General features: G+C 39.0%; 1 protein-coding gene across 1 annotated transcript in view; it reads right to left on the bottom strand.

The window, feature by feature from the left end:
* The window catches only part of LOC144963782 (papilin-like), a 241,112-nt gene that overhangs the window by 194,109 nt on the left and 20,153 nt on the right, over positions 1 to 26,850 (bottom strand). Inside the window, exons 3-12 of the mRNA XM_078897749.1 lie at positions 24,734 to 24,930; positions 24,397 to 24,506; positions 23,971 to 24,028; positions 20,341 to 20,455; positions 18,816 to 18,949; positions 15,396 to 15,519; positions 14,284 to 14,367; positions 12,938 to 12,970; positions 5,247 to 5,413; positions 340 to 484 (exon numbers count right to left, since the gene is read on the bottom strand). Coding sequence (XP_078753875.1) covers positions 340 to 484; positions 5,247 to 5,413; positions 12,938 to 12,970; positions 14,284 to 14,367; positions 15,396 to 15,519; positions 18,816 to 18,949; positions 20,341 to 20,455; positions 23,971 to 24,028; positions 24,397 to 24,506; positions 24,734 to 24,805 — 1,042 coding nt within the window. The 5' untranslated portion in view covers positions 24,806 to 24,930. The remainder of the gene's footprint in view (positions 1 to 339; positions 485 to 5,246; positions 5,414 to 12,937; positions 12,971 to 14,283; positions 14,368 to 15,395; positions 15,520 to 18,815; positions 18,950 to 20,340; positions 20,456 to 23,970; positions 24,029 to 24,396; positions 24,507 to 24,733; positions 24,931 to 26,850) is intronic.

The following is a 26,850-nucleotide window of genomic DNA, read 5'->3' as shown; positions in this document are numbered from 1 at the left end:
AGGAACCAGAACAGTAAAATGTGTGACGTCACTACTTTTCTTCCCTATCTCAAATAATTGCTGTCAAGTGTTCGTTCTCTCGGTAGATTAGCATGGATTCGAGATAGCTATGATGCCTTAGTTTGTATGAAATGATATGTGTGATATGTGATACGTGATATGTGTGGTATGTCATATGGTTGTATGTTTGCACGTGTGGATTTTGTTGTTGTTGTTGTTATTGTTCTTGTTGGTGTTGTTGTTGTTGGTGTTGATGATGATGATGATGATGATGATGATGATGATGATGATGATGGTGATGATGATGATATTGTTACTGTTTTCTTATAGAATACTCACCATGTCCACAGGTGACTGGACAGTGTGTCCATCCTCCACTGACCCATTCATATCGACCCTGGGGCGTCTTCTTCTCACTAGAATCTTTCTCTGACTTTGTGGAATATTCGTACTCAACCAAGGGACTTAATCCAACATATTGTACCTGGAATTTGGAAGATGGTCAACAGAACTGCGGGAATGCGTTATCTACCGAATTCACTCCATTTATTGATGGACAGATAATAATAGGATTCAATAGTCTGATGTCACGTCCGCCCAGCAACGAGCAACAAAGAAAATCGGTACTTATCATTCTTCATGCTGGTTTGGACTTTTTCACATGCCATGTGATCAGAATGTATAAAAGTCAAGCATGGTCCGATTTATAATGTTTTTTTTTCCTCTGGATACACTTTTATGCTCGTCGGAGAAGTATTTCATAAGGGCGTCCGCTATTATTCGAATAATTTAGAACCAGTTACTAAGTTACTGCGCCTCATTAAGAGGGAAGTGACGTCACGGCTGTTGAAGCCTATTACAACATTCCTTCCACACGGGACTGGATCTCCGTGTTGCGGATTGTAGTTGTCATGAATTGTGGGATGTTGCGAGTTATGTTCACTCGTAAAAAAGCCCAACAGACTCCCAAGAAAATAGTGTTTATAGATAGAATGAAGTTGTCGTCACTCGGGTCTTTGGTATTTTTTTCCCATCCGCGTTTATGGGTAATTCTCACTAAACTGTGTTAACCAGACTATACACGTTCAAGGTTACATATAGTTTTGTGTGTTGGTCCGTTATACTTCCGGATGGCAATGTTGTGAGCTTCTTATCCAAGCGTATACTATCTATATGTGTGCTGTCCTCGTCATAGGATTGATTGTGACGGTTACAACTATGGGACATAATCTGAGATAAACGCATTCGCCTACCAATCTGATCGAGGGAATCTATTGAGTACTAATCGACCAATTGACGGTCTAAAAACGGCAACAAAGAGTATTGGGAATCTAGTTTCGTACATTCCAATGTTCTCTAAACAGCCTGGAATGCTTGCCCGGGAGGATCGAAGATGTATCACAAATCACGGATTTTGATTGGTCCAAATTCTACTGTGCTAACGTCCCCTGGTTGACGTCGACATGACCTGGCACATTTTTGTCTCCATTCAAGCTTATCTGGCATCATGTAGTCTGTAGATATCACACTCCAATCGACACCTGTGTAGATATCACACACCAATCGACACCTGTGTAGATATCACACTACAATCGACACCTGTGTAGATATCACACTACAATCGACACCTATGTAGATATCACACTACAATCAACACCTGTGTAGATATCATACTACAATCAACACCTGTGTAGATATCACACTACAATCGACACCTGTGTAGATATCACACTACAATCGACACCTGTCTAGATATCACACTGCAATCGACACCTGTGTAGATATCACACTACAATCGACACCTGTGTAGATATCACACTACAATCGACACCTGTGTAGATATCACACTACTATCGACACCTGTGTAGATATCACACTACAATCGACACCTGTGTAGATATGACACTACAATCGACACCTGTGTAGATATCACACTACAATCGACACCTGTGTAGATATCACACTACAATCGACACCTGTGTAGATATCACACTACTATCGACACCTGTGTAGATATCACACTACAATCGACACCTGTGTAGATATCACACTACAATCGACACCTGTGTAGATATCACACTACAATCGACACCTATGTAGATATCACACTACAATCGACACCATCCATTTGTTGGCAGAAGGAACAACATTAACGTCATTCAGATCTTTTAATGTTTTTAGAGATCATTTTTTGTGAGTAGTTCTCTGTTCCTCTGTGACCTCTTGTTGCTATGCTTGTCAAGCTATTGACATGGATGCGTTTTTAACTATATATCCTATATTATGAGCCTTAATTTCTTCAATCAACACACAGTGCATACGCTTTTGAAAATTATGTCAGTTATCGAATATTTTATTACAACTAGTGTAGTGGAATAACCATTTGAGTTGTTTTATTTTAATTAAAGTATATTGTGGCCATGAAATAACCACTGAACGTAAACCGAAGACTCATAGCCACCTTTAGTGCTTGCCTATAACCGGAGTAAACAGCCCAAAGATCTGAGCATCACTCGCCGGGTTTGAAATGAAATGCCTTTATCCGTGTGTCAAAATATTGTTAAAAATACTCCCAAACTGGGCTTGACCTATTTGTGAGTTTGGCATGTACTAAGGGTATCTCAGACCCTTTCATAAGGAAATAAATAGTCAAAGGGACGAAACGGGGTAAATGGCAGGAACTATTCTGATTGGTTAATGCTTAGCAACGGGCGACCCATCAATTGTATCAATCAGACCAAACGTTCGAGGTCACACATAGTTTGGTGTTGGTATGTCGTTATATACGGCTGACGGATGTTATCAGTATTCTGGCTAAACGCATAGCATCAATGTGACAGATGCATTTGATTTCCTCTTATCAATCAGGTTTAATTGTATACTAATAGTGATACTATGCGTTTAGCTTAAAAAATCACAACCTCCGCCAGCCAGATATAACATACGATCACACAAAACTATAAGTGTAACCTAAAACGTTTATCGATTGATTGATAGAATCATTAAAACGGCTGCCTAAAAACAAAAACAAAGAGCTGAGCGACGTCAATTCTGTTCCTTCTGTATCATAATTTACAAAGAAAGAATTGTTTTGTTCATTTTAATGCCAGATTTGTGGAAGCCCTGACACAGCCAATTCTGTCTGACATGATAGGACAGTAAGAATTGCTTTCAACGTTACTCGAGACTAAAATTGATAATATCGAGACATAAACTTAGGGCTTCCTTCCCTATGTCTGTGTGTGTGTGTGTGGGGGGGGGGGGTCATGACGTAACTACACCATGGTGGGGGTTCAATGTCAAGTCGGTAAACATGGTATTTATGGATACCATTTCTGCCCGCTGTATCAATCACACAAAAACGGAAATCGTTTATAGATATAACGAAGTTCACGTCATTCACCTCTTTTTAATTTGTTTTTAATCAGCCTTTTTTATGAGTAGTTCTCACTGAATTCCATATCAAACAGACTATATACTCTCAAGGTTACACATAGTTTTGTGTGTTGGTATATTATATCCAGCAGGCTAATGTTATGAGTGTATTGGATAGACGCAATGCATCTAAATATAGTATGCGCTTGGCCGAGAAGTTCATAACATTGCCATCCTGAAGTATATCGTATGAACACACAAAACTGTGTGTAAAGATGAACGTTTATAGTCTGGTTAGTACAGTTTAGTGAGAATTACTCATAAACGCGGATGGCAAAAAAAACCCAATAACAAAGACCTGAGTGACGTCATCTTCTATCTATAGCCTGAGAGAATTCAGTGAGAAGAAATCAGCCAACTGAAAATGGAAAGCTGCGAGAAGCCGTGGCAAATTTCAACTGTATTACACATTAAAACATGAGCGAGAGGATGTTTACCGACTTGACACGGCCTGACAAAGATACGCATCGTCTGCTACAAAAACCTTTTGCCACTTCGAAGGTTTCGCGTCTCCCTCGATTTGTCTCGGATGTGACAAAGCATCGACCAACGGGAATGATCTGTATTCCCTTTCCATGTGCTCGAGGGCATTGGTCACATTGCAAAATGTGCCCAGAGTGACTGACATAGTTTAAAGTGTTCACAGATTTTGAACTATCAAACATTACGAATGTGTTCAGCTTGACACATGAGTATGTTTACAACTTTCATAAATACAGCAGCGTGTTTACATTTGTTCAGAAATATATCCAACCATTGGACAGCAACGCATCATGTGATTGATGGCTCGGTTGGACGAAAACCTGAATAGAGATCGCTCCCATTTTAACATCCTTTGGCCTGTATCCCATTCCATCCGACTGACTTTGCATTTCCTGGCACTGGAAAGTGGGCCAAGCATCCATGAATGCCCATTGTAGAAGATACTGTTTTTAAAATGCATCCATGTCGATAATTTGTCAGTCATAGCAACAAGAGCTCACAGCAGAAATATTAAAGTTGCATTTTGCTTACAAAACAGAATTTGGGCCCGTACAAAATTGACCTTTTATATAGTGCAGTGTCTCCTTAACTGGCTCAAAGCGCTTTACAAAGTGTCTCTGACCAGCACCATAACTACTTTTAGCCGATATTACATTTTTTCTGACAGATAGATACAACGCTGTTAACGGCCAGGTACTCACTTTACACCTGAGTACGGTGAGAGAATGCGATTAAAGAGCCTTTGCCAAGGGCTCAACTATGCGCCGTTTAGAGCGGGACTCAAACCCAGGACCTTCCGATCCGAAGGCGAGTGTCACATGACCAGACCACATAGCCGAGAAAGGCTTGGCGGGCATAGCGACAAGAGGTCACGACAAAAGCATTCATTGCATTTTGTTCACAAAATAGATTTTGGGAGTCTATTGTGGCCACGTGGTATTACTATAAGTGGCATGCCAAAACAATGTCTACAATCGGGAAGAAAAAACACTGGTTCCTATATCATTGAAAGTGTATAACCGGTCCTCCGGAAGACTGAATACATACCTTGTGCAATTCATCTTCAAGTGTCAGAATGATGGTATCTAAATCTAATGTTTTTACTTCATCCATCCTCGCTGTTTTACGTCCCGTAATCCTTAGAATCAGCCTATACGTCCTGTCTACTGAAATAGTTTTGTCACCTTTATGTAACCTATTCATTATTATTTGTACCCCAAAGGACTGGTTATATACACACTTCCAAGGATTTAGGAGCCAGATGAGTGGAGGGTGTGACGTCACGACTTGTCTTCCCTATTCCCATGACGTACAAGAAACAAACTCACGTAAAGATGGATGGTGTCCTCAATGGGCCCCCGAGCCTTGAAGGTCACCCGATCGTCATCCTTGGAGTACGAGAATAACGTTCCCGAATATTCCATCAGTTTCCTTGGGCCAAACATCACGGAAGCCTGGGTCAGCTTGACCGAGCGTCCTCCCTCTGTCACCATCTCTGGGAACAACAAATATGTAGAATCTATGCTATACGTTACAATAAAAAACTCACCTGTTCTACCAGCCACATAATTCAAACAAAGACACAAATCAATAATGTAGAACAATTAACGATCGAAAGGCGATTGTCATAACCAGTAATAGACCACAACGCCGTACAAACACATTCACGTGAAAACAATACATACATGAATAAAGAAATTAATAATTAAGTAAACAAACAAATAAATGAATAAATAAATTTAAAAAAATAATTAATTAATTATAATTAATTAATTATTAATATAATTAATTATTAATTAATTAATAATAATTAATTCGATTTTTAAAATACATGAATAAATAAATGAATAAATAAATAAATAAATAAATAAATAAATAAATAAATAAACTAATTAGATTTGTAAAGTACATGAATAAATATATGAATAATAAATAAATTAATTAATTAACTAATTAGATTTTAAAAATACATCAATAGATAAATAAATAAATAAATAAATAAATATTTTTTTTTAAAACAAACAAAATATTGAGATTTTATAGAGCGCAATATTCACTAAACGTGCTCAAAGCGCTTTACAGGGGGTTCCAGGTCAACAGCAACGCTTAACATGTGGGACGTAACACGTCGCCTCTTAGGCGATATTACATTTCTTTCGGACAGAGACAACGCTATTAACGGCCGGGTACTCATTTTACACCTGAGTACGGTGAGAGAATGTGAGTGAATAGCTTTTCCCAAGGGCTCAACTATGCGCCGAACGAGGCTCAAACCCAAGACCTTCAAATCCGGAAGAGAGTCTCATACCACTAGACCACAAAGCCCCACAAACAAATAAATAATAAGTAAATAAATAAATAAATATATTAATGACAATATGAATAAATAAATGAATAAATAACTGTATGATTAAGTAAATACATATAATAAAATAATAATTAAATAAATGAATAAATAATAAATAAATGAATGAATTATAAAAAATGTAAAAAAAAATAGATGAATGAATGATTAAATAAATAAACAAATAATTAAATAAGAAAATAAAAAATGAATAAAAGAAAAGTAAATAAATGAATGAATAAATAAATATATAAATGAAACATTTTAAAGGGTTTCTCACACATAAATGTTTGTAATGCTTCTATTTTTTCACTCCTATGGAACTTAGGTTACCATTTTATACAGTACAGTTCCTCCGTCAGGCCTGCCATTAGTATCACAGTATCCCACACTGCCCAAAGGCGTTTACTCATTCACACCTGAGTCTAATGGGACAATATGTGTAAAATGTCTTACCCAAGGACAGAAAGCGGGCCCAGAGACAATTTTAAGTTATAGGCCTATATTTCACACATCCAGTCTCTAACCAGTCTCAACGTTGCTTTATTATGTTACAGGATTGACACGTGGTCATGCACAATCCAGGTCTCGGTCAGTTTAACTCAGAACCCTTTTGTCTGTGTCCATTGGCCAGTTTAACACCGTACCCTTTTGTCTGTGTCCATTGGCCAGTTTAAAACCGTACCCTTTTGTCTGACTGTGTCCATCGTTCAGTTTAAAACAGAACCCTTTTGTCTGACCCTGTCCATCGGTCAGTTTAAAACAGAACCCTTTTGTCTGACTGTGTCCATCGGTCAGTTTAAAACAGAACCCTTTTGTCTGACTCTGACCATCGGTCAGTTTAACACAGAACCCTTTTGTCTGACTGTGTCCATCGGTCAGTTTAACACAGAACCCTTTTGTCTGACTGTGTCCATCGGTCAATTTAACACAGTACCCTTTTGTCTGACTGTGTCCATTGGTCAGTTTAACACCGAACCCTTTTGTCTGTGTCCATCGGTCAGTTTAACACAGAGCCCTTTTGTCTGACTGTGACCATTGGTCAGTTTAACACCGAACCCTTTTGTCTGTGTCCATCGGTCAGTTTAACACAGAATCCTTTTGTCTGACTGTGTCCATTGGCCAGTTTAACACAGAACCCTTTTGTCTGACTGTGTCCATTGGTCAGTTTAACACAGAACCCTTTTGTCTGACTGTGACCATTGGTCAGTTTAACACAGAACCCTTTTGTCTGACTGTGACCATTGGTCAGTTTAACACCGAACCCTTTTGTCTGTGTCCATTTGCCAGTTTAACACAGAACCCGTTTGTCTGACTGTGTCCATTGAAAGCTGGACAAAAAGCCAACAAAACATAATTGACACTTCCTCACTCTGACAACAAACATCTTGTCTTTATGTTGGCAAAGACAAAACAAAAAACATAACCCAATACACACAAACAAAAGAAAATAACAAACAAATACAATACACAACAAAATTTAAAAAAACAAAACAAAAACCAAAAATCTTAGCTTGAGATGAGAATCTGGAATTTTTGATCATTTTATAACTTTTCTGGAAAACTCAGGTTTGAGAGATGTTAACAAAACTTAAGATTTTATATAGATAGCATAATATACACTGAATATGATTGGAAAAAAGACAAAAACATATAACTTTTATACAGCGCAGTGCCCACTAATCGTGCTCAAAACGCTTTACAAGGAGTCCCTGACCAACAGCAACATTTAACTTGTGAAATGAGACATGACGCCTGTTCGGCGATATTAAAAATTTCCGACAGAGACGACGCTGTTAACGACAAGGAATTCATTGTACTCATATTTGCGCGATGAGAGAATGTGAGTAAAGTGTCTTTTCCAAGGACTCAACTATGCGCAGCTCAGAGGGGCTCTCGAACCCTGGACCACTCGGCGAGTGTCAAACCACGTGACCACATAGCACCAAATGAAAATTCTTCCATTTTTATCAAATTTATGAACAACATAATAATATTCATCTTAGAAATAATGTATTGTTTCTATGGACAACAAAGAAATGATAGAAATTCGTCTCATTACATAACACCAACGTGTACCTATTCTCAGGTCCGATAAGCCATAATGTAATGGTCTCGTTGTTATTACGGAAATAATATCTATTCAGAGCAAAATATTATTCATTTCAACAATGTTTTAACGAGATCATATTTGCGTTCGCTTATCAGACCTGCATATATGTGCACGTGGGGTAACACCCTCTTTGTTTATTGGTTAAATGGCATTGAAATGTTAAAAGTAAACAGCCGCCAGATCGGGGTGAGTGAATAATGTTGGAAATATCTGCTGTCAGATTGGGGTGGGGTGAGTGAATAATGTTGGAAATATCTGGTATCAGATTGGGGTGGGTGAGATAATGTTGGAAATATCTTAGTCTGGTTATCTAGATTGGGGTGGGGTGAGTGAATAATGTTGGAAATATCTGGTATCAGATTGGGGTGGGGTGAGTGAATAATGTTGGAAATATCTGGTATCAGATTGGGGTGGGGTGAGTGAATAATGTTGGAAATATCTGGTATCAGATTGGGGTGGGGTGAGTGAATAATGTTGGAAATATCTGCTGTCAAAATGATTAGTAAAATCAAGATAAAGATACAATTCCCTTTATTCATCCCATAGGGGAAATATGTCTCTCGGGTCTATTCCAAGGAAACACTGGAACACCCGTGACGCTGAGCCACGCTGTTCCCATTATAAGTTTGGCTTGTTTTATCCTGGGTATGTTATTGTTGTTATCATTATTATTATTATTATTATTATTATTATTATTATTATTATTATTATTATTATTATTATTATTATTATTATTATTATTATTATTATTATTATTTTTATCTATTATTATTATTATTATTATTATTATTATTATTATTATTATTATTATTATTATTATTATTTTATTATTATTATTATTATTATTATTATTTTATTATTATTATTATTATTATTATTATTATTATTATTATTATTATTATTATTATTATTATTATTATTATTATTATTATTATTATTATTATATTATTTATTATTATTATAATTATTATTTTATTATTATTATTATTATTATTATTATTATTATTATTTATATTATTATTATTATTTTCATTATTATGATAAGGCAAATAATTGATAAAATCTTTACATTTATCCAAACACAGAAATAGGAACGGCAATTTTGATGACGTTCGGTTGAAGGTCAGACTTTTAAATGATGTGAATTTTTAATTTTAAAATATCAACTCCTGAAGGGAAATAATATAGTTTTGATTTTATCAAAAGACGTTATAATTTTTGTTGAGTTGTCGTTCGTAGTACTCAACGTAATAAATGATTCTATTGGTTGAACTCTGTCACAAATACAATTCAGAACTCACTGTCTTTTGGCGGTCGTCGACATGTTTGTGACGTCATTGTCAGCAAGATATGTATAGTGTATGGATTGACAAAGGGGACAGAACGGTTATGGTTGTGTTACGGTTATGGTTGTGTCACGGTTATGGTTGTGTCACGGTTATGGTTGTGTCACGGTTATGGTTGTGTTACGGTTATGGTTGTGTTACGGTTATGGTTGTGTCACGGTTATGGTTGTGTTACGGTTATGGTTGTGTCACGGTTATGGTTGTGTTACGGTTATGGTTGTGTCACGGTTATGGTTGTGTTACGGTTATTGTTGTGTTACGGTTATGGTTGTGTCACGGTTATGGTTGTGTCACGGTTATGGTTGTGTCACGGTTATGGTTGTGTCACGGTTATGGTTGTGTCATGGTTATGGTTGTGTCACGGTTATGGTTGTGTCACGGTTATGGTTGTGTTACGGTTATGGTTGTGTCACGATTATGGTTGTGTCACGGTTATGGTTGTGTTACGGTTATGGTTGTGTCACGGTTATGGTTGTGTCACGGTTATGGTTGTGTTACGGTTATGGTTGTGTTACGGTTATGGTTGTGTTACAGTTATGGTTGTGTCACGGATATGGTTCTGTTACTGTTATGGTTGTGTCACGGTTATGGTTGCGTCACGGTTATGGTTGTGTTACGGTTATGGTTGTGTCACGGTTATGGTTGTGTCACAGTTATGGTTGTGTTACGGTTATGGTTGTATTACGGTTATGGTTGTGTCACGGTTATGGTTGTGTTACGGTTATGGTTGTGTCACGGTTATGGTTGTGTTACGGTTATGGTTGTGTCACGGTTATGGTTGTGTTACGGTTATGGTTGTGTCACGGTTATGGTTGTGTCACGGTTATGGTTGTGTCACGGTTATGTTTGTGTCACGATTATGGTTGTGTCACGTTTATGGTTGTGTTACGGTTATGGTTGTGTCGCGGTTATGGTTGTGTCACGATTATGGTTGTGTTACGGTTATGGTTGTGTCACGGTTATGGTTGTGTCACGGTTATGGTTGTGTTACGGTTATGGTTGTGTTACGGTTATGGTTGTGTTACAGTTATGGTTGTGTCACGGTTATGGTTGTGTCACCGTTATGGTTGTGTTACGGTTATGGTTGTGTCACGGTTATGGTTGTGTCACGGTTATGGTTGTTTCACGGTTATGGTTGTGTCACGGATATGGTTGTGTTACGGTTATGGTTGTGTCACGGTTATGGTTGTGTCACGGTTATGGTTGTGTTACGGTTATGGTTGTGTTCCAGTTATGGTTGTGTAACGGTTATGGTTGTGTTACGGTTATGGTTGTGTTACGGTTATATTTTTCATATTTGAAGTCTTCATTTTATTTTAATTCACACAAAAATAGCCAGTTATATAAAATTAAGCAGAAGAAAGAAAATAACAACCAAAAACAATGTTTTTTAAAAAAAGAAAAGAAATTTGGTCAGAAAATCCCTCCTCAAATACTGACTTTAACGAAGTCCCAGGTTTGAGAGAGACTTTTGTTTGGGAATTATTTAGTTGCATTCTCTGTCCCAGGATGAGGGTCATTGAAATCATTGATTCCCATTGGGATGTTACACATTACCCAAACTCTTCACATTAGACATAAACCCACGTGTACATTTCTGAAGGTCTAACACCCGAACTCACTTTGGGCCTAGTTTAACATTGTTGTCATGAACAATATTTTACAACAATGAGCCCATAACGAATTGGGTTATCAGACCTGAAAATACGTGCACGTGAGCATAGAGAGTTGACAAACGACCCACCCTTATTCCAGGCCCCCAATTCCATTTTCATCTTCTCACCAAGCTGGACACAATATTCAGACTTGCCTAAGATAACGACCAATTCGTAGAAAAACGAAATTTGACTCGAATTTCAGAACTTCATGTCGTGCATCTCTAAGTCATGAAAACGGATTGAAAATGAAAGTTGATGCCAGACTAGCTACATCGTTTTATGAATTTTGAATTATTATTTAATCCTTGTCGGTAAATTGTTGATTAATAAAGTTATTTATATTGACTACATCCGTCCCCTATTCTCATGTGTTGGTAAATTGTTGATTAATAAAGTTATTTATATTGACTACATCCGTCCCCTATTCTCATGTGTCGGTAAATTGTTGATTAATAAAGTTATTTATATTGACTACATCCGTCCCCTATTCTCATGTGTCGGTAAATTGTTGATTAATAAAGTTATTTATATTGACTACATCCGTCCCCTATTCTCATGTGTCGTTAAATTGTTGATTAATAAAGTTATTAATTAGACTACAATCCGTCCTATTCAGTGTCGGTAATTGTTGATTAATAAAGTTATTTATATTGACTACATCCGTCCCCTATTCTCATGTGTTGTTTATTATTAGTAACGAGGGGAAAATAGGTTAGAAAATTAGTCACGACAAGCTCGTCAAGGAATTCTGCCGTATTTAGAAAAATAAAAAAAAGGGCAAGTATTTTTAACTTTGGCCAGAAAACTCGTCATTCAATTAAAAACTTCTTAAAATGACCCTTATCTTGTCAAAAACAATCAAACCTGGGACGTCATTGAAGACTTTGGTGAAATCCCAGGTTTAAAAGTTTGGAGAAGGCGAGGGTAATTTTAATCGATCGATTTTGAAAGGAGGAGTTTCTGGTCAAATTTTGAATGACGTGTTCAGGTGTGAGGACAGCGTGGAGGAATTTGTATTAATTTCAAGAGTGAGTACAGCTTGGAGGAATTCGTGTTAATTTCAAGAGTGAGTACAGCTTGGAGGAATTCGTGTTAATTTCAAGTGTGAGGACAGCGTGGAGGAATTCGTGTTAATGTTAATGGGAAATAAATGGAAACATGAAAAGAAAAATGGAAGAATGAAAAATGTTATGGTAGTGAAAAGAATTCACAAAGTAATGGACGAAAATCAATTTATAACAGCTTTAAAAAATACCAGAAATACTAAACACGGTTCTTTTCGGGCTCAAAATCCATTTTCAGCCAACAAAAGAACTGGTGTTTTTTTTTTTTGGCTGAAGAAGGGTTTTGAGTCCGAAACGTTCCATTGAAATTATTTTGGTTCGTTTTAAAGCTGTCATCTAGCCACGGTATTCATGTTTTGTACATTACTTTGATAGGCAACAGCTCGTAGCAGATTTAGTATTCGTAAAAAATCACAGCGGTTTAGTCATCAGGAAAGAAAAGGTGTAAAAATTCACAGGTTTATTATAGAGTAAGGATGAAACTATGTTTATACCCAACGACACGCGCGTTTCCTTCCGTAGATGTTCTTTACAGGGAAATAAAAGATCAATACAGGAAATCAGACATTGGAAAACAGGATTATAAAACATGCATTCAAAATGAAAGATCTTAATATCAGGGTTTACACATTTCCAACCAAATCCTCTCCTCTTCCTCCTCCTCCAGCTCCTCCTCTCCACGGCCTCCTCCTCCTCCACCTCCTCCTCTCCACGGCCTCCTCCTCCTCCACCTCCTCCTACATCTCCTCCTCCTCCACCTCCTCCTCCACCTCCTCCTCCTTCTTCACCTCCTCCTCCTCTCCACGGCCTCCTCCTCCTCCTCCTCCTCCACCTTCTCTTCCTCCTCCACCTCCTCTTCCTCCTCTCCACGGCCTCCTCCTCCTCCACCTCCACCTCCTCCACCTCCTCTCCACCCCACAGCCTACTCCTCCACCACCACCTCCTCCTCCTCCTCTCCACGGCCTCCTCCTCCTCCTCCTCTCCATGGCCTCCTCCTCCTCCTCCACCTTCTCTTCCTCCTCCACCTCCTCTTCCTCCTCTCCACTGCCTCCTCCTCCTCCTCCACCTCCTCCACCTCCTCCCCAACTCCACAACCTCCTCCTCCCCAACACCTTCACCACCTCCTCCACCTCCTTCTACCAGAAACTAGCTAACATGACAAGAGTGTCTGGTAATAAACAACAACTGGTATAGAGGATTGTCGTCTTTGAATGGAGAAATGGACGGGAAATGCACAATGCAGGGTGAGAAAACGTAAGCATTCAGTCACGTGACAGATCACAATTGGAAGACAAACCCAGACATGCAGGTGTTTACACATGAAAATGTTTCAATGATGCAGTAACAGGAAATAAATATTGATAAGAATAGGAGAAAATCATCCCGAAATGTCAATCTTTGGGAAAGACACTTTACAATTTATCTCGTTCGACTTTAGTGAGATTAAGTACCTGACTGGAAAATGCGTTTGTTTTAAAATTGCTTTTATAAAAGTAAGAAAACTTATAAGCGAATTATTGTGTTTTAGAAATTATATTGATCGCTGCATGTAACCCACTATGGGAATTCGCATGGTAAACCAGTGGAAATGCTGAAATTTAGGGAAAAGTGCAGTTGCGAAAGACGTCATATTTTTGGATGGTTTTCTCTTGTTTTCTTCCATCTGCCTTGCCATGCTCTGTAACACAAACACACACACGCACACAATCACACACACACACACACCCACACACACAATCACACCCCCCACACACACACACACACGTATACACACATATTCTCACATATACAACATTTTTATTCATACATGCAAACTGAGATAACATCTTCGAGAGCTTACCCAGGGTTCCTGGTGTAATGGCAGTGAAGTCAATACGGATTGTTGTTGAACTCCTAGGGAAAGACACAACTTTTGTCTTTCCTCCTGAAATAAATATGCAATGAAATGAAAGCACAGGCTTATCCAAAGCTATTTTTAACCAAGGATAAAAAAAGGTAAATATTTTTACTCTAACCAAAATCCTGAAACGCCGAAGGTATGGTTGCCATCCGAGACGTAAGATCCTCCAACTATATATCGATGAAAAGACCCTCATCTTGTCAAAAACTCTCAAACGTGGGACTTCATTTAAGTCTCGGGTTTGACATGAGGCTCATTTGAATCTGTCGACAGAATTCGAAAGACGTGTATTTTGGTCAACGGTTTAAACTATAATTTCTAAAACGAGAAATTGTTTCTCTGATTCCAAAATCGGGAATTTCCGCAGATTCGAGGAATACCAGCAGCAATGATTTATTCGGCCATCTACCTTCAGTGCTCGAAAGCCCTAGCTGGGGTCCTTCACTGTGAGGGAAATAATGTGCTGAAGATATCAAATAAATTTCTTTCATTTCATTCTCAATCATCCTTTATATCTATCTATCAACAAGCTCTCCTTCCCTCCTCCTCTGCCTTGTCAGAGATCTGCCTCTGTCTCCCTGTTCCTCTAACCCCCTCCCCTACACACACATACATCTCTCTCTCTCTCTCTCTCTCTCTCTCTTATATATATATATATATATATATATATATATATATATATATATATATATATATATATATCCCACTTCCTGTACTGATTGACACAATTAATATGTGGTATCGTGGTTTAAGACTCCCTTTCGGATCGGAATGTTCTGGGTTCGAGCCTCACTCGGCATATTGTTTAGTCCTTGGAAAAGGCTCTTTACTCACATTCTCTCACCCTACTCATGTATAAAATGAGTACACGACTTTTAACAGCGGTGTCTCTGGCAGGAAAAAAATTGTAATACCACCTGACAGGCGCCATGTCTTGTTCTACATCTTAAATGTTGCTGTTAGCTAGGGACCCCTTGTAAAGCGCTTTGAACACGTTTAATGGATAATGCGCTATATAAATGGTCAAGAGCTGGACTGTATATGTGACTTACCAGGATTGAGAGGTTTACCCAAGGTAGACCCAGTAACTGTCAGACATTCGTCTCCTTCTCCGCCACAATTGAGGCATTTGTCTTCCCGCGTGAACGTCCCAAATGTGTGGTCGCATCCAGTCGGCTGGATTAGGGAAAGACATTTTAAAAATTATGCCTTTTGGGCCACAATACCATAAGATGTCGTCGCCTAGGCATTCCTAGGGAAAGACATTATTGGGCAGAAATCCGACTTTCTTTCAATGAATACATTATTACTTTTAGACAGAAAACAAACCCCAAACTCAGATCTTTGTATTAACCAGACTATAAACGTTCAAGGTTTCACAGAGTTTTCAACCAGTTAATGGGGATGATCTAAAGATAGTATACACTCGGCTAAGAAGCGCACAACATAGCCATCCGGAAGTATAACGGACCAACACACAAAACTATGTGTAATAATGAACGCGTTTAGTCTGGTTAATACATGTTTGTGAGAATTACTCATACACGCGGATTGCAAAAAAGAAAACACAGACCAGAGTGGCGTCATTTTCGTTCTATCTATATTGCCATTCCACCATATGCTCGGGTCATTGGTCACATTGCAAAATGTGCTCAAAGTGAACCACATAGTGAAAAGTGTTCATCGTTTTCGAACTATCCGATATCACAATTGGTCATTTTGTTCAGCTTATTTTCTTACGTGTATGTTTACAACTTTCATAAACACACCAGATTGTTTACATTTATTAAGAAATATCCAATCCTTTGACAGCAACATATCATGTGATCGATGACTCGGTTGGACGAAAACCTGAATATAGATCGCTCTCATTGCGCAACTCTGGAAAAATTTGGCCAGGAAAATAATTTTTCAAGCACCTATCGATTTAAATGACCTTCACCTTGGTAACAATTCTCAAACCTGGGATTTAAAGGGAGAGCTAGCGAGGTCCCAGGTTTGAGAGTTTTTGCCAAGTTGAAGGTCATTTAAATCGATCGATAATTACCGGTAAGAGGTCTCCGGTTCGGATTGTTTATGTTTATATTTTTCTGTGATTGTTTCTTGTTGTGCATGGGAAATGATTTCCATTCACAGTTTATTTCAAATGGTTTCCATTCCCAGTTTATTTCAAATGGTTTCAATTCACAGTTTATTTCAAATGGTTTCCATTCACAGTTTATTTCAAATGGTTTCCATTCCCAGTTTATTTCAAATGGTTTCCATTCACAGGTTATTTCAAATGGTTTCCATTCCCAGTTTATTTCAAATGATTTCCATTCACAGTTTATTTCAAATGGTTTCCATTCCCAGTTTATTTCAAATGGTTTCAATTCCCAGTTTATTTCAAATGGTTTCCATTCACAGTTTATTTCAAATGGTTTCCATTCCCAGTTTATTTCAAATGGTTTCAATTCACATTTGATTTCAAATGGTTTCCATTCCCAGTTTATTTCAAATGGTTTCCATTCACAGTTTATTTCAAATGGTTTTAATTCACAGTTTATTTCAAATGGTTTCCATTCACAGTTTACTTCAAATGGTTTCCATTCACAGTTTACTTCAAATTGTTTCCATTCACAGTTTATTTCAAATGGTTTCCATTCACAGTTTATTTCAAATGGTTTCCATTCCCAGTTTATTTCAAAATAGTTTCAATTCACAGTTTATTTCAAATGGTTTCCATTCACAGTTTACTTCAAATGGTTTCCATTCACAGTTTTTTCAAATGGTTTTCATTCACAGTTTACTTCAAATGGTTTCCATTCACAGTTTATTTCAAATGGTTTTCATTCACAGTTTATTTCTAATGGTTTCCATTCACAGTTTATTTTAAATGGTTTCCATTCACAGTTTATTTCAAATGGTTTCCATTCACAGTTTATGTCAAATGGTTTCCATTCACTGTTTATTTCAAATGGTTTCCATTGACAGTTTATTTCAAATGGTTTCCATTCACAGTTTATGTCAAATGGTTTCCATTCACAGTTTATGTCAAATGGTTTCCATTGACAGTTTATTTCAAATGGTTTCCATTCACAGTTTATTTCAAATGGTTTTCAGTCACAGTTTATTTCAAATGGTTTCCCTTCACAGTTTATTTCTCTTTTCATTTATTTTATTTTACTGGTAACAATTTGTTGTTTTGTTAAATTTAAAGAAACAAAATTATTTCCTTAGAAAAAACACACAAGAGATGTTATTTAAACTCAAAGTGTACAGACATCAAGCTGAATAGAAGGAACAAAATTGACGTCACTCCGCTCTTTGTGATTGTTTTTAGCCAGCCATTGTTATGAGTAGTTTTCACTAAATTCTATCAATCAGACTACACGTGCAAGGTTTCACACAGTTTTATGTGTTTGTACGTTTTATCCGGTTGGCGGATGTTTTGATTATTTTAACTAGGCGCACCGCATCGATACTCAGTCCTCGGTATCAGGGTCACCTTGACATTGTATTGTTTGTAGACGACTGGCTACATGGAAGTCCCCGGATCGAGTCACTGTCCGGACAGACAAAAAGTGAGTCCTCGGAAAAGACTATTTATTCAGATTCTCTCACCCTACTCAGGTGCAAAAAGAGTATTTGGCTGGTAACGGCGTTATCTTTGTCTGAAAATAAATGGAATAAGCACATTACAGGCACCATGTATCGTCTTTCATGTTATGAGTTGTCTTGTAATCGCCTTGAGCACGTTTAGTGATTATTACGCAATAGAAACGCTCCAGTGTTGGCGGGGCAGCGAGGGTCAGCGGTACGGTCTTTGCTTCGTACCCGAAAGGTACCGAGTTCGATCACCCTCCGCTGCGCTGTATGGCCTTGAGCAAGTCACCTCGCCCTAGTTCAATTTGCGGCGCTGTACTGCGCTGACGCCTGGGTTATTCCAGTCTTCTCCTGGAATAGAAGCTAGAGACAATTTCCCCTGTGTGATAAAGGGAATTTTAGGGGTGAGAAGGAAAGGAGGAGGGAGGGAGAGTGGAGTGAGAGGGTAACTGACCTTACAAATTCTTTAGACACAAACACAAATGGACTGACCGTTGCAGCGGAGAGAGAGAAAGAGAGAGGGAGAGTGGGAAAGAGAGAGAGAGAGAGAGAGAGAGAGAGAGAGAGAGAGGGAGAGAGAGAGAGAGAGAGAGAGAGAGAGAGAGAGAGAGAGATGAGAGGAAGAGGGGAAGGGGGAAAAGGGAGAGAAGAGGGATAGGGGAAGAGAGAGAGGGGGGAGGGAGAGTAGAGTGAGAAGGGAAGGGAGAGGAGAGGAAGAGGGGGGAGAAGATAAGGAAGAGGTGGGGGGGGAGAGAACAGGGATAGGGGAGAGAGATGGGGTGGAGAAAGGAGTGAGAGGGGAAGGAGAGGAGAGGGAGGGGAGGGAGAAGAGAGGAAGAAGGGGAAGGGAGAGGAGAAGGAATGGAAGGGGAGAGGGGACAACTGACCTTACAGACTCTGTTGACACAGACCCCAAAAGACTGACCGTTGCCACAATGTGTTCCGTCAATGGCCGATTCACGGAGCGTCTTGGTGTCGCCATATTCGTTCTCACAAATCAACTCACAGGGAGAGCTCGGGTCTGGGGACACATGGAAAGCGGAAGTCGTTACGTCACAAATTCCTCTTTTCCGGTTCCAAACTCATTAGAAGTCAGGAACCTGTCCTCCTTACCCAAGGACACACAATTTTGACCATCACTGTTACCATCCGGCAACTGATCTACGAGTTATTTGGGGCGGCTATGGGGTCCACTGGTATCACACTCGCTGTCGGATCGGGGGGTTCTGTGTTCGAGAATCGATCTGAGCGGCACATAATTGAGTCCTTGAAAAAAGCTCTGTGCTCATATTCTCTCACCGTACTCAGTTGTTAAATGAGTACCTGACCTTGAACAGCCTTGTCGCTGTTAGAAATACAGTGTAATTTCGCTGAACAGGAGTCATGTCTCGTCCAACCTGTTAAGTGTTACTTCTGGCTTGGGACCAATTGTAAAGCGCGTTGGGCACGTTTAGTGGATTTGGGGTTATTGAGTCAATGCAATATCTATCAAATTCACTCCCCTATTGGTGGACATAGAATAATAGGGAAGACAAGTCGGGACTTCAAACCGTCAACTCTTCTGGTTCCAAAATCCTTGGAAGTGTGTATGTAATCAGTCTTTCGGAGGACTAATAATAAATAGGCTACATAAAGGTGGCAAAACTATTTGAGTAGCAGGATGTTTAGGCAGATCCTCAGGATTACGTGACGTAAAAGAGCGAAGACGGATGGATGATCTTTATTGACGACCAGCATATACTTAAACTAGAAAATAAAATGTCATCACTCTGACACCAAACGATCATTTATACAATGTACGTATTCAGTCTTCCAGAAGAGTGATTTTACACTTCCAATGAAATAGCAACCAGTTTTGGCATCACCCTGTTCTTTCCAATTCCACACTGGACTGGTATCTCGGTCTTAGGGCTTGTTGTGTCGTGAGTTGTGCCTTTTGATGTGTTGCGATTGAGTTCTTTAAACAACTAGTATTTACACGTGTGTAGTCCTCTTGCTAGTGTTCACTGTGTTGGACACACTAGGGGACAGAATCTCTATTAAATGCATTCATCTAATATCTATATTTTTTCTGTGATACGATCGTTTCAATGGGATTCCATCTCCTCGGTCGATATTAGATCCGTAGTGTAGTTTTCAATTATATTATATAATGTATTTTATATTATAATATATATATAATATAAATGGATTCACTCACTTATATGGCCGAAACACACGTTTCTGTGGTTTCCATCCACGTCGTTATATTAGCTCTAACCAACATTGTCGAGCACGTTCGTACCTACAAGTACCCACCAACACTCAAATAATATATATATATATATATATATATATATATATATATATATATATATATAAAGTCCTAATGTTTTTCTTTCAGGATATATTGAGGTCTGTGTCAGATCTTACCGTAAAAGGGTTTCCACGTGTACGTCTGTTCTCGCCGGCCCCTTACGGACGTCGGGACACCATTGAATGCTGAACATTGGTATGCACGGAATTCCAGACTTCCGTCGGGACAAACCTGAAAAAGTCAGAATGAGGAACCTAATCAGTTTAGGGATTGCATCTCTTGTGGTTTGAGACTCAAGATATGGCTTGATAGTCTCTGGTTCGATTCCCACTGCCAGTGGTGCATAGTTTAATGCTAATGGTATAGTAGAAATATAAAACCAACAGTAATAGTAGCAGTCATGGTGGTGGTGCTTGTGGTGGTGTTTGTGGTGGTGGTGGTGGTGAATGACTCTCATCTTCAAACAAATACATATCGTGTTCGAGACCTTTGTGGTGCAAAATTAAAGCCATGGTAAAGGCACTTTACTCACATTCTCTCCCCGTATAATATGCGTACCCCACCTGTCAATGCGTTATCTCTATTTAAAAAAAACAAAAAAAACAAACAAACAAGCTGTAATTTTGCCTTAAAGCCGTATTGTCTCGTCCTAAATTGTAAGTGTTTCTGCTGGCTTGGCACCCCATGTGAAACACAATTTAATGGAAATTGCGTTTAATAGATACTCAATGTTTTTTTTCCGTTTGTTTTTTTACCGTAAAAATGAAACACGAAAATCTATGGGGAAGATAAAGTCACCTTCCAGTTCTATAAATAGATTGGCTGACAGTGAGGATGTCCTTGTCTATCTGTGTGGAGGAAATAACCTCGTCCATTTTCAATGATTTTTAAAGATTAGACATATTGAAAAATGTAGGAAATTAACTGTCTATATCTATGGGACATTTCTGTATTATCGCCCCTTTCGTATCTCACCTGTTAATTTGGTTATTTTTGCAAATCATCGAGACGGTGATGGTTTGGTCGTCATCAGGCCATGGCTTTTCGAGGGCTACAGTCAGGCTATGATATCACGACAGTCAGGTCATGATATCACGACAGTCAGGCTATGATATCACGACAGTCAGGCTATACATCACGAGAGTCAGGCTATGATATCACGACAGTCAGGCTATGATATCACATAGATTACAGTCAGGCTATGATATCACGATAGTCAGGCTATGATATCACGACAGCCAGGCTATGATATCACGACAGTCAGGCTATGATATCACATAGATTACAGTCAGGCTATGATATCACGACAGTCAGGCTATGATATCACATAGATTACAGTCAGGCTATGATGTCACATAGATTACAGTCAGGCTATGACATCACGACAGTCAGGCTATGATATCACGACAGTCAGGCTATATCACATAGATTACAGTCAGGCTATGATATCACGACAGTCAGGCTATGATATCACATAGATTACAGTCAGGCTATGATGTCACATAGATTACAGTCAGGCTATGACATCACGACAGTCAGGCTATGATATCACGACAGTCAGGCTATGATATCACGACAGGCAGGCTATGATATCACATAGATTACAGTCAGGCTATGATATCACGACAGTCAGGCTATGATATCACATAGATTACAGTCAGGCTATGATGTCACATAGATTACAGTCAGGCTATGACATCACGACAGTCAGGCTATGATATCACGACAGTCAGGCTATGATATCACATAGATTACAGTCAGGCTATGATATCACGACAGTCAGGCTATGATATCACGACAGTTAGGCTATGATATCACATAGATTACAGTCAGGCTATGATATCACGACAGTCAGGCTATGATATCACGACAGTCAGGCTATGATATCACATAGATTACAGTCAGGCTATGATATCACGACAGTCAGGCTATGATTCACATAGATTACAGTCAGGCTATGATATGACGACAGTCAGACTATGATATCACGACAGTAAGGCTATGATATCACGACAGTCCGGCTATGATATAACATAGATTAGTCAGGCTATGATATCACGACAGTCAGGCTATGATATTACATAGATTACAGTCAGGCTATGATATCACGACAGTCAGGTCATGATATCACGACAGTCAGGCTATGATATCACGACAGTCAGGCTATACATCACGAGAGTCAGGCTATGATATCACGACAGTCAGGCTATAATATCACATAGATTACAGTCAGGCTATGATATCACGATAGTCAGGCTATGATATCACGACAGCCAGGCTATGATATCACGACAGTCAGGCTATGATATCACATAGATTACAGTCAGGCTATGATATCACGACAGTCAGGCTATGATATCACATAGATTACAGTCAGGCTATGACATCACGACAGTCAGGCTATGATATCACGACAGTCAGGCTATATCACATAGATTACAGTCAGGCTATGATATCACGACAGTCAGGCTATGATATCACATAGATTACAGTCAGGCTATGATGTCACATAGATTACAGTCAGGCTATGACATCACGACAGTCAGGCTATGATATCACGACAGTCAGGCTATGATATCACGACAGGCAGGCTATGATATCACATAGATTACAGTCAGGCTATGATATCACGACAGTCAGGCTATGATATCACATAGATTACAGTCAGGCTATGATGTCACATAGATTACAGTCAGGCTATGACATCACGACAGTCAGGCTATGATATCACGACAGTCAGGCTATGATATCACATAGATTATAGTCAGGCTATGATATCACGACAGTCAGGCTATGATATCACGACAGTTAGGCTATGATATCACATAGATTACAGTCAGGCTATGATATCACGACAGTCAGGCTATGATATCACGACAGTCAGGCTATGATATCACATAGATTACAGTCAGGCTATGATATCACGACAGTCAGGCTATGATTCACATAGATTACAGTCAGGCTATGATATGACGACAGTCAGACTATGATATCACGACAGTAAGGCTATGATATCACGACAGTCAGGCTATGATATCACATAGATTACAGTCAGGCTATGATATCACGACAGTCAGGCTATGATATTACATAGATTACAGTCAGGCTATGATATCACGACAGTCAGGCTATGCTATCAGGACAGTCAGGCTATGATATCACGACAGTCAGGCTATGATATTACATAGATTACAGTCAGGCTATGATATCACGACAGTCATGCTATGATATCACGACAGTCAGGCTATGATATCACGACAGTCAGGCTATGATATCACGACAGTCAGGCTATGATATCACGACAGTCAGGCTATGATATCACATAGATTACAGTCAGGCTATGATATCACGACAGTCAGGCTATGATATCACATATATTACAGTCAGGCTATGATATCACGACAGTCAGGCTATGATATCACGACATTCAGGCTATGATATCGCGACAGTCAGGCTATGAAATCACATAGATTACAGTCAGGCTATGATATCACGACAGTCAGGCTATGATATCACGACAGTCAGGCTATGATATCACGACAGTCAGGCTATGATATCACATAGATTACAGTCAGGCTATGACATCATGACAGTCAGGCTATGATATCACATAGATCACAGTCAGGCCATGATATCACGACAGTCAGGCTATGATATCACATAGATTACAGTCAGGCTATGACATCACAAAGGCTACAGTCATGTTATGATTCGATGACGCCTTGCAGAGAAACCAAACTACTTACCTGTGTATTACATGTCTGATACGTCACGCTACTACCTTGACAGGAACCACTTCCGGGTCTGTGAAATGACAAAGAGCAAACAATTACATTCAAAATGACAATATTCACATGAAGTGAAAAAGTGCAATTCATCAATTAAATTACAAATTGACAATTTGACAAAGAAATGACAATTGACAGTTTTAACAATAATATGAGAAATGAAAATGTAATCATGAAATGTTAAAAGTAATGCTAATTAAATCATGAAATGACATATAATGATTTAACCATGAAATGACAAATGACAATCCCGCATTTCTTTTCAAACCATGCTATTGACATTTATTTATAGAACCCAATGGATTTTCGTTTCGTGTACACACGCACCGGATGACGTCACAATATCTATTAATAGTACTCGTACAATAATTAAAAGGTTGTGACCTTCCAGTAAGACAGCGACGCGAACTCTGCGAGACGCCGCCACCACAACTCCTGGAACACTGGTCTGTGATTCTCCAGGGACCCCAACCGTCACTCAGGCCTTGACACAACTGGAATCGACAAAGAATAATGTGTAGTTGGTAGATATTAGTTGGGCTGCTGCTGATGATGATGATGTTGATGATGATGATGATGATGATGATGGTGATGGTGATGATGATGATGATGATGATGATGATGATGATGATGATGATGATGATGATGAAGAAGAAGAAGAAAATGGTGATTATAGTGGTGGTGGGGGACAGAAAATATATTATCCCAAAGATCGACTTACTTCTGTTACAAGGGAAATAACTGTAATTATGATAAAAGCATGATAAGCCAACCACGATTGCCTCCCTGCCATTTGTGAATCTTGCTGAGATTCCTTGCTCGCGTTAATCTGGGTGGCTGTGACTTCTATAATCCTACTAAAGACAGCAAACTTCTACTTTGTCCCGGCTTGTGACGCAATCATAGTTTTGAAGTCCCCTGTGAAATGGAAGTAGAGAATATATGAAGATGACGTCACTCGGCTTTTTGACATTCTTTATAGACCGCCAGTTGGGTGATTCTCTCTGTCAAATCTGGATGGATTATTATGACCCTCATCTTACAAACAACAAAAAACATCTCAAACCTGAGACTTCCTTCAAACCGACGACTTTAATAAAGACAAACGTTTGAGAGTTTTTGTTGTTTTTTTTTTTTTGACATGGTGAGTTTTCGTTATAGACGATGTGCACTTATTTGTTATTGTGCGGCTATGTGGTCTAGTGGTATGACACTCGCTTTCGGATCGGAAGGTCCTAGGTTCGAGCCTCGCTCGACGCATAGTTGAGTCCTTGGAAAAGACTCTTTACTCACATTCTCTCATCGTACTCAGGTGTAAAATGAGTACCTGGCCGTTAACAGCGTTGTCTTTGACCGAAAAATTGTAATATCGCCTAACAGGCGTCATGTCTCGTCCTCCATGTTAAATGTTGCTGTTGACCAGGGACCCCTTGTAAAGCTCTTTGAGCACGTTAAGTGGATATTGCGCTATATAAAAGCTCTTTACTGTTGGTCTGGGACCCTTTGTAAAGCTCTTTGAGCACGTTTAGCGGATATTGCTCTATATAGAATTCACGTTAGTTTCTCTTCTTTTATCCGACATTTCGCAGGTCACATGACATCCTGCTTTTTAAAAATTTTAGCCTGAAAGTTGGTAATTCAAGAAATATCAATCCACTAAAACTGACGTTTACATATATGGGCCGAGTTTAACGTTGTAATATGTAGAACGAGACATGACGCCTGTTAGGCGATATTATAATTTTTTCCGACAAAGACAAAGCTGTTAACGGCCAGGTATTTTATTTTCCACCTGAGTATGGTGAGAGTATGTGAGTAAAAGCCTTTTCCGAGGGCTAAACTATGCTCCGAGCGAGGTCGAAACCCAGGACTTTCCGATCCGAAAGCGAGTGCCATACCAGTAGACCATATAGCCGTACAAACGACTTTGAAACGAAACACAATGTCACGTGATATCCGCTTGTCTCGGTTAATCTCACTAAAATGATAAAATAAGTAAGAAAAGAATGATGTCAAAAATGGTTCCAATCTCATTGGAAGTGTAAAACCACTCTTCCGCAGGACTGGATACATACCTTGTGTTAATAATCTTCTGATGTCAGAGTGATGGTACCTTATTTTCGAGTCGAAATATATTCTGGTCGTCAGTTACTATGCGTCATTACGAAGGAAGTGACGTCACGACTGTAAACCATATTTAAGAAAGGTTTGCAAGTTACTCGTGTATCGATCTATGAAAACGAGTTTTAAATTTTTTTAGATTTTCCAGTAATTCTGTGGTCGATGATAAAAATTTTCACCTTGATTCTAGGGAACAAGTGTGATCCCCAAACACTGACACTGACCAACAAATGACGTCAAAATACACGTCTTTGGCCACTCACAAAAAATAACAACAACAACAACAAAAACAATCGTGAGTTGTATTCAACAGTGAAACCGATGAGATCATTTGGTTCCTGAAGCTCTACTAACGACAACTCACTAGGCGGTCTACAGACCGAAAGTCAAACCTTTAGTCCTTGTGGGTTCTAGTGTCAGTCTAGGCGATAAGTTAACGAAGGCTACGGTCCTAGTATCAGGCTATAAGTTAACGGTGGCTACGGTCTTAGTGTCAGGTTATAAGTTAACGATGCCAATGGTCCTAGTGTCAGGCTAAAAGTAACGGTGGCTACGGTCTTAGTGTCAGGCTGTAAGTAAACGATGGCTACAGTCCTGGTGTCGGGCTAAAAGTAACGGTAGCTACGGTCCTAGTGTCAGGCTATAAGTTAACGATGGCTACGGTCCTAGTGTCAGGCTATAAGTAACGGTGGCTACGGTCCTAGTGCCAGGCTATAA

Source organism: Berghia stephanieae, chromosome 1 (genome assembly GCF_034508935.2).
Source record: "Berghia stephanieae isolate SIO BIC M18660-M18661 chromosome 1, UCSD_Bste_1.3, whole genome shotgun sequence".
Classification (NCBI taxonomy): Eukaryota; Metazoa; Mollusca; class Gastropoda; order Nudibranchia; family Aeolidiidae; genus Berghia; species Berghia stephanieae.
The sequence above is the reverse complement of the archived record's forward strand: the minus strand, read 5'-3'. Positions and strand labels throughout refer to the sequence as shown.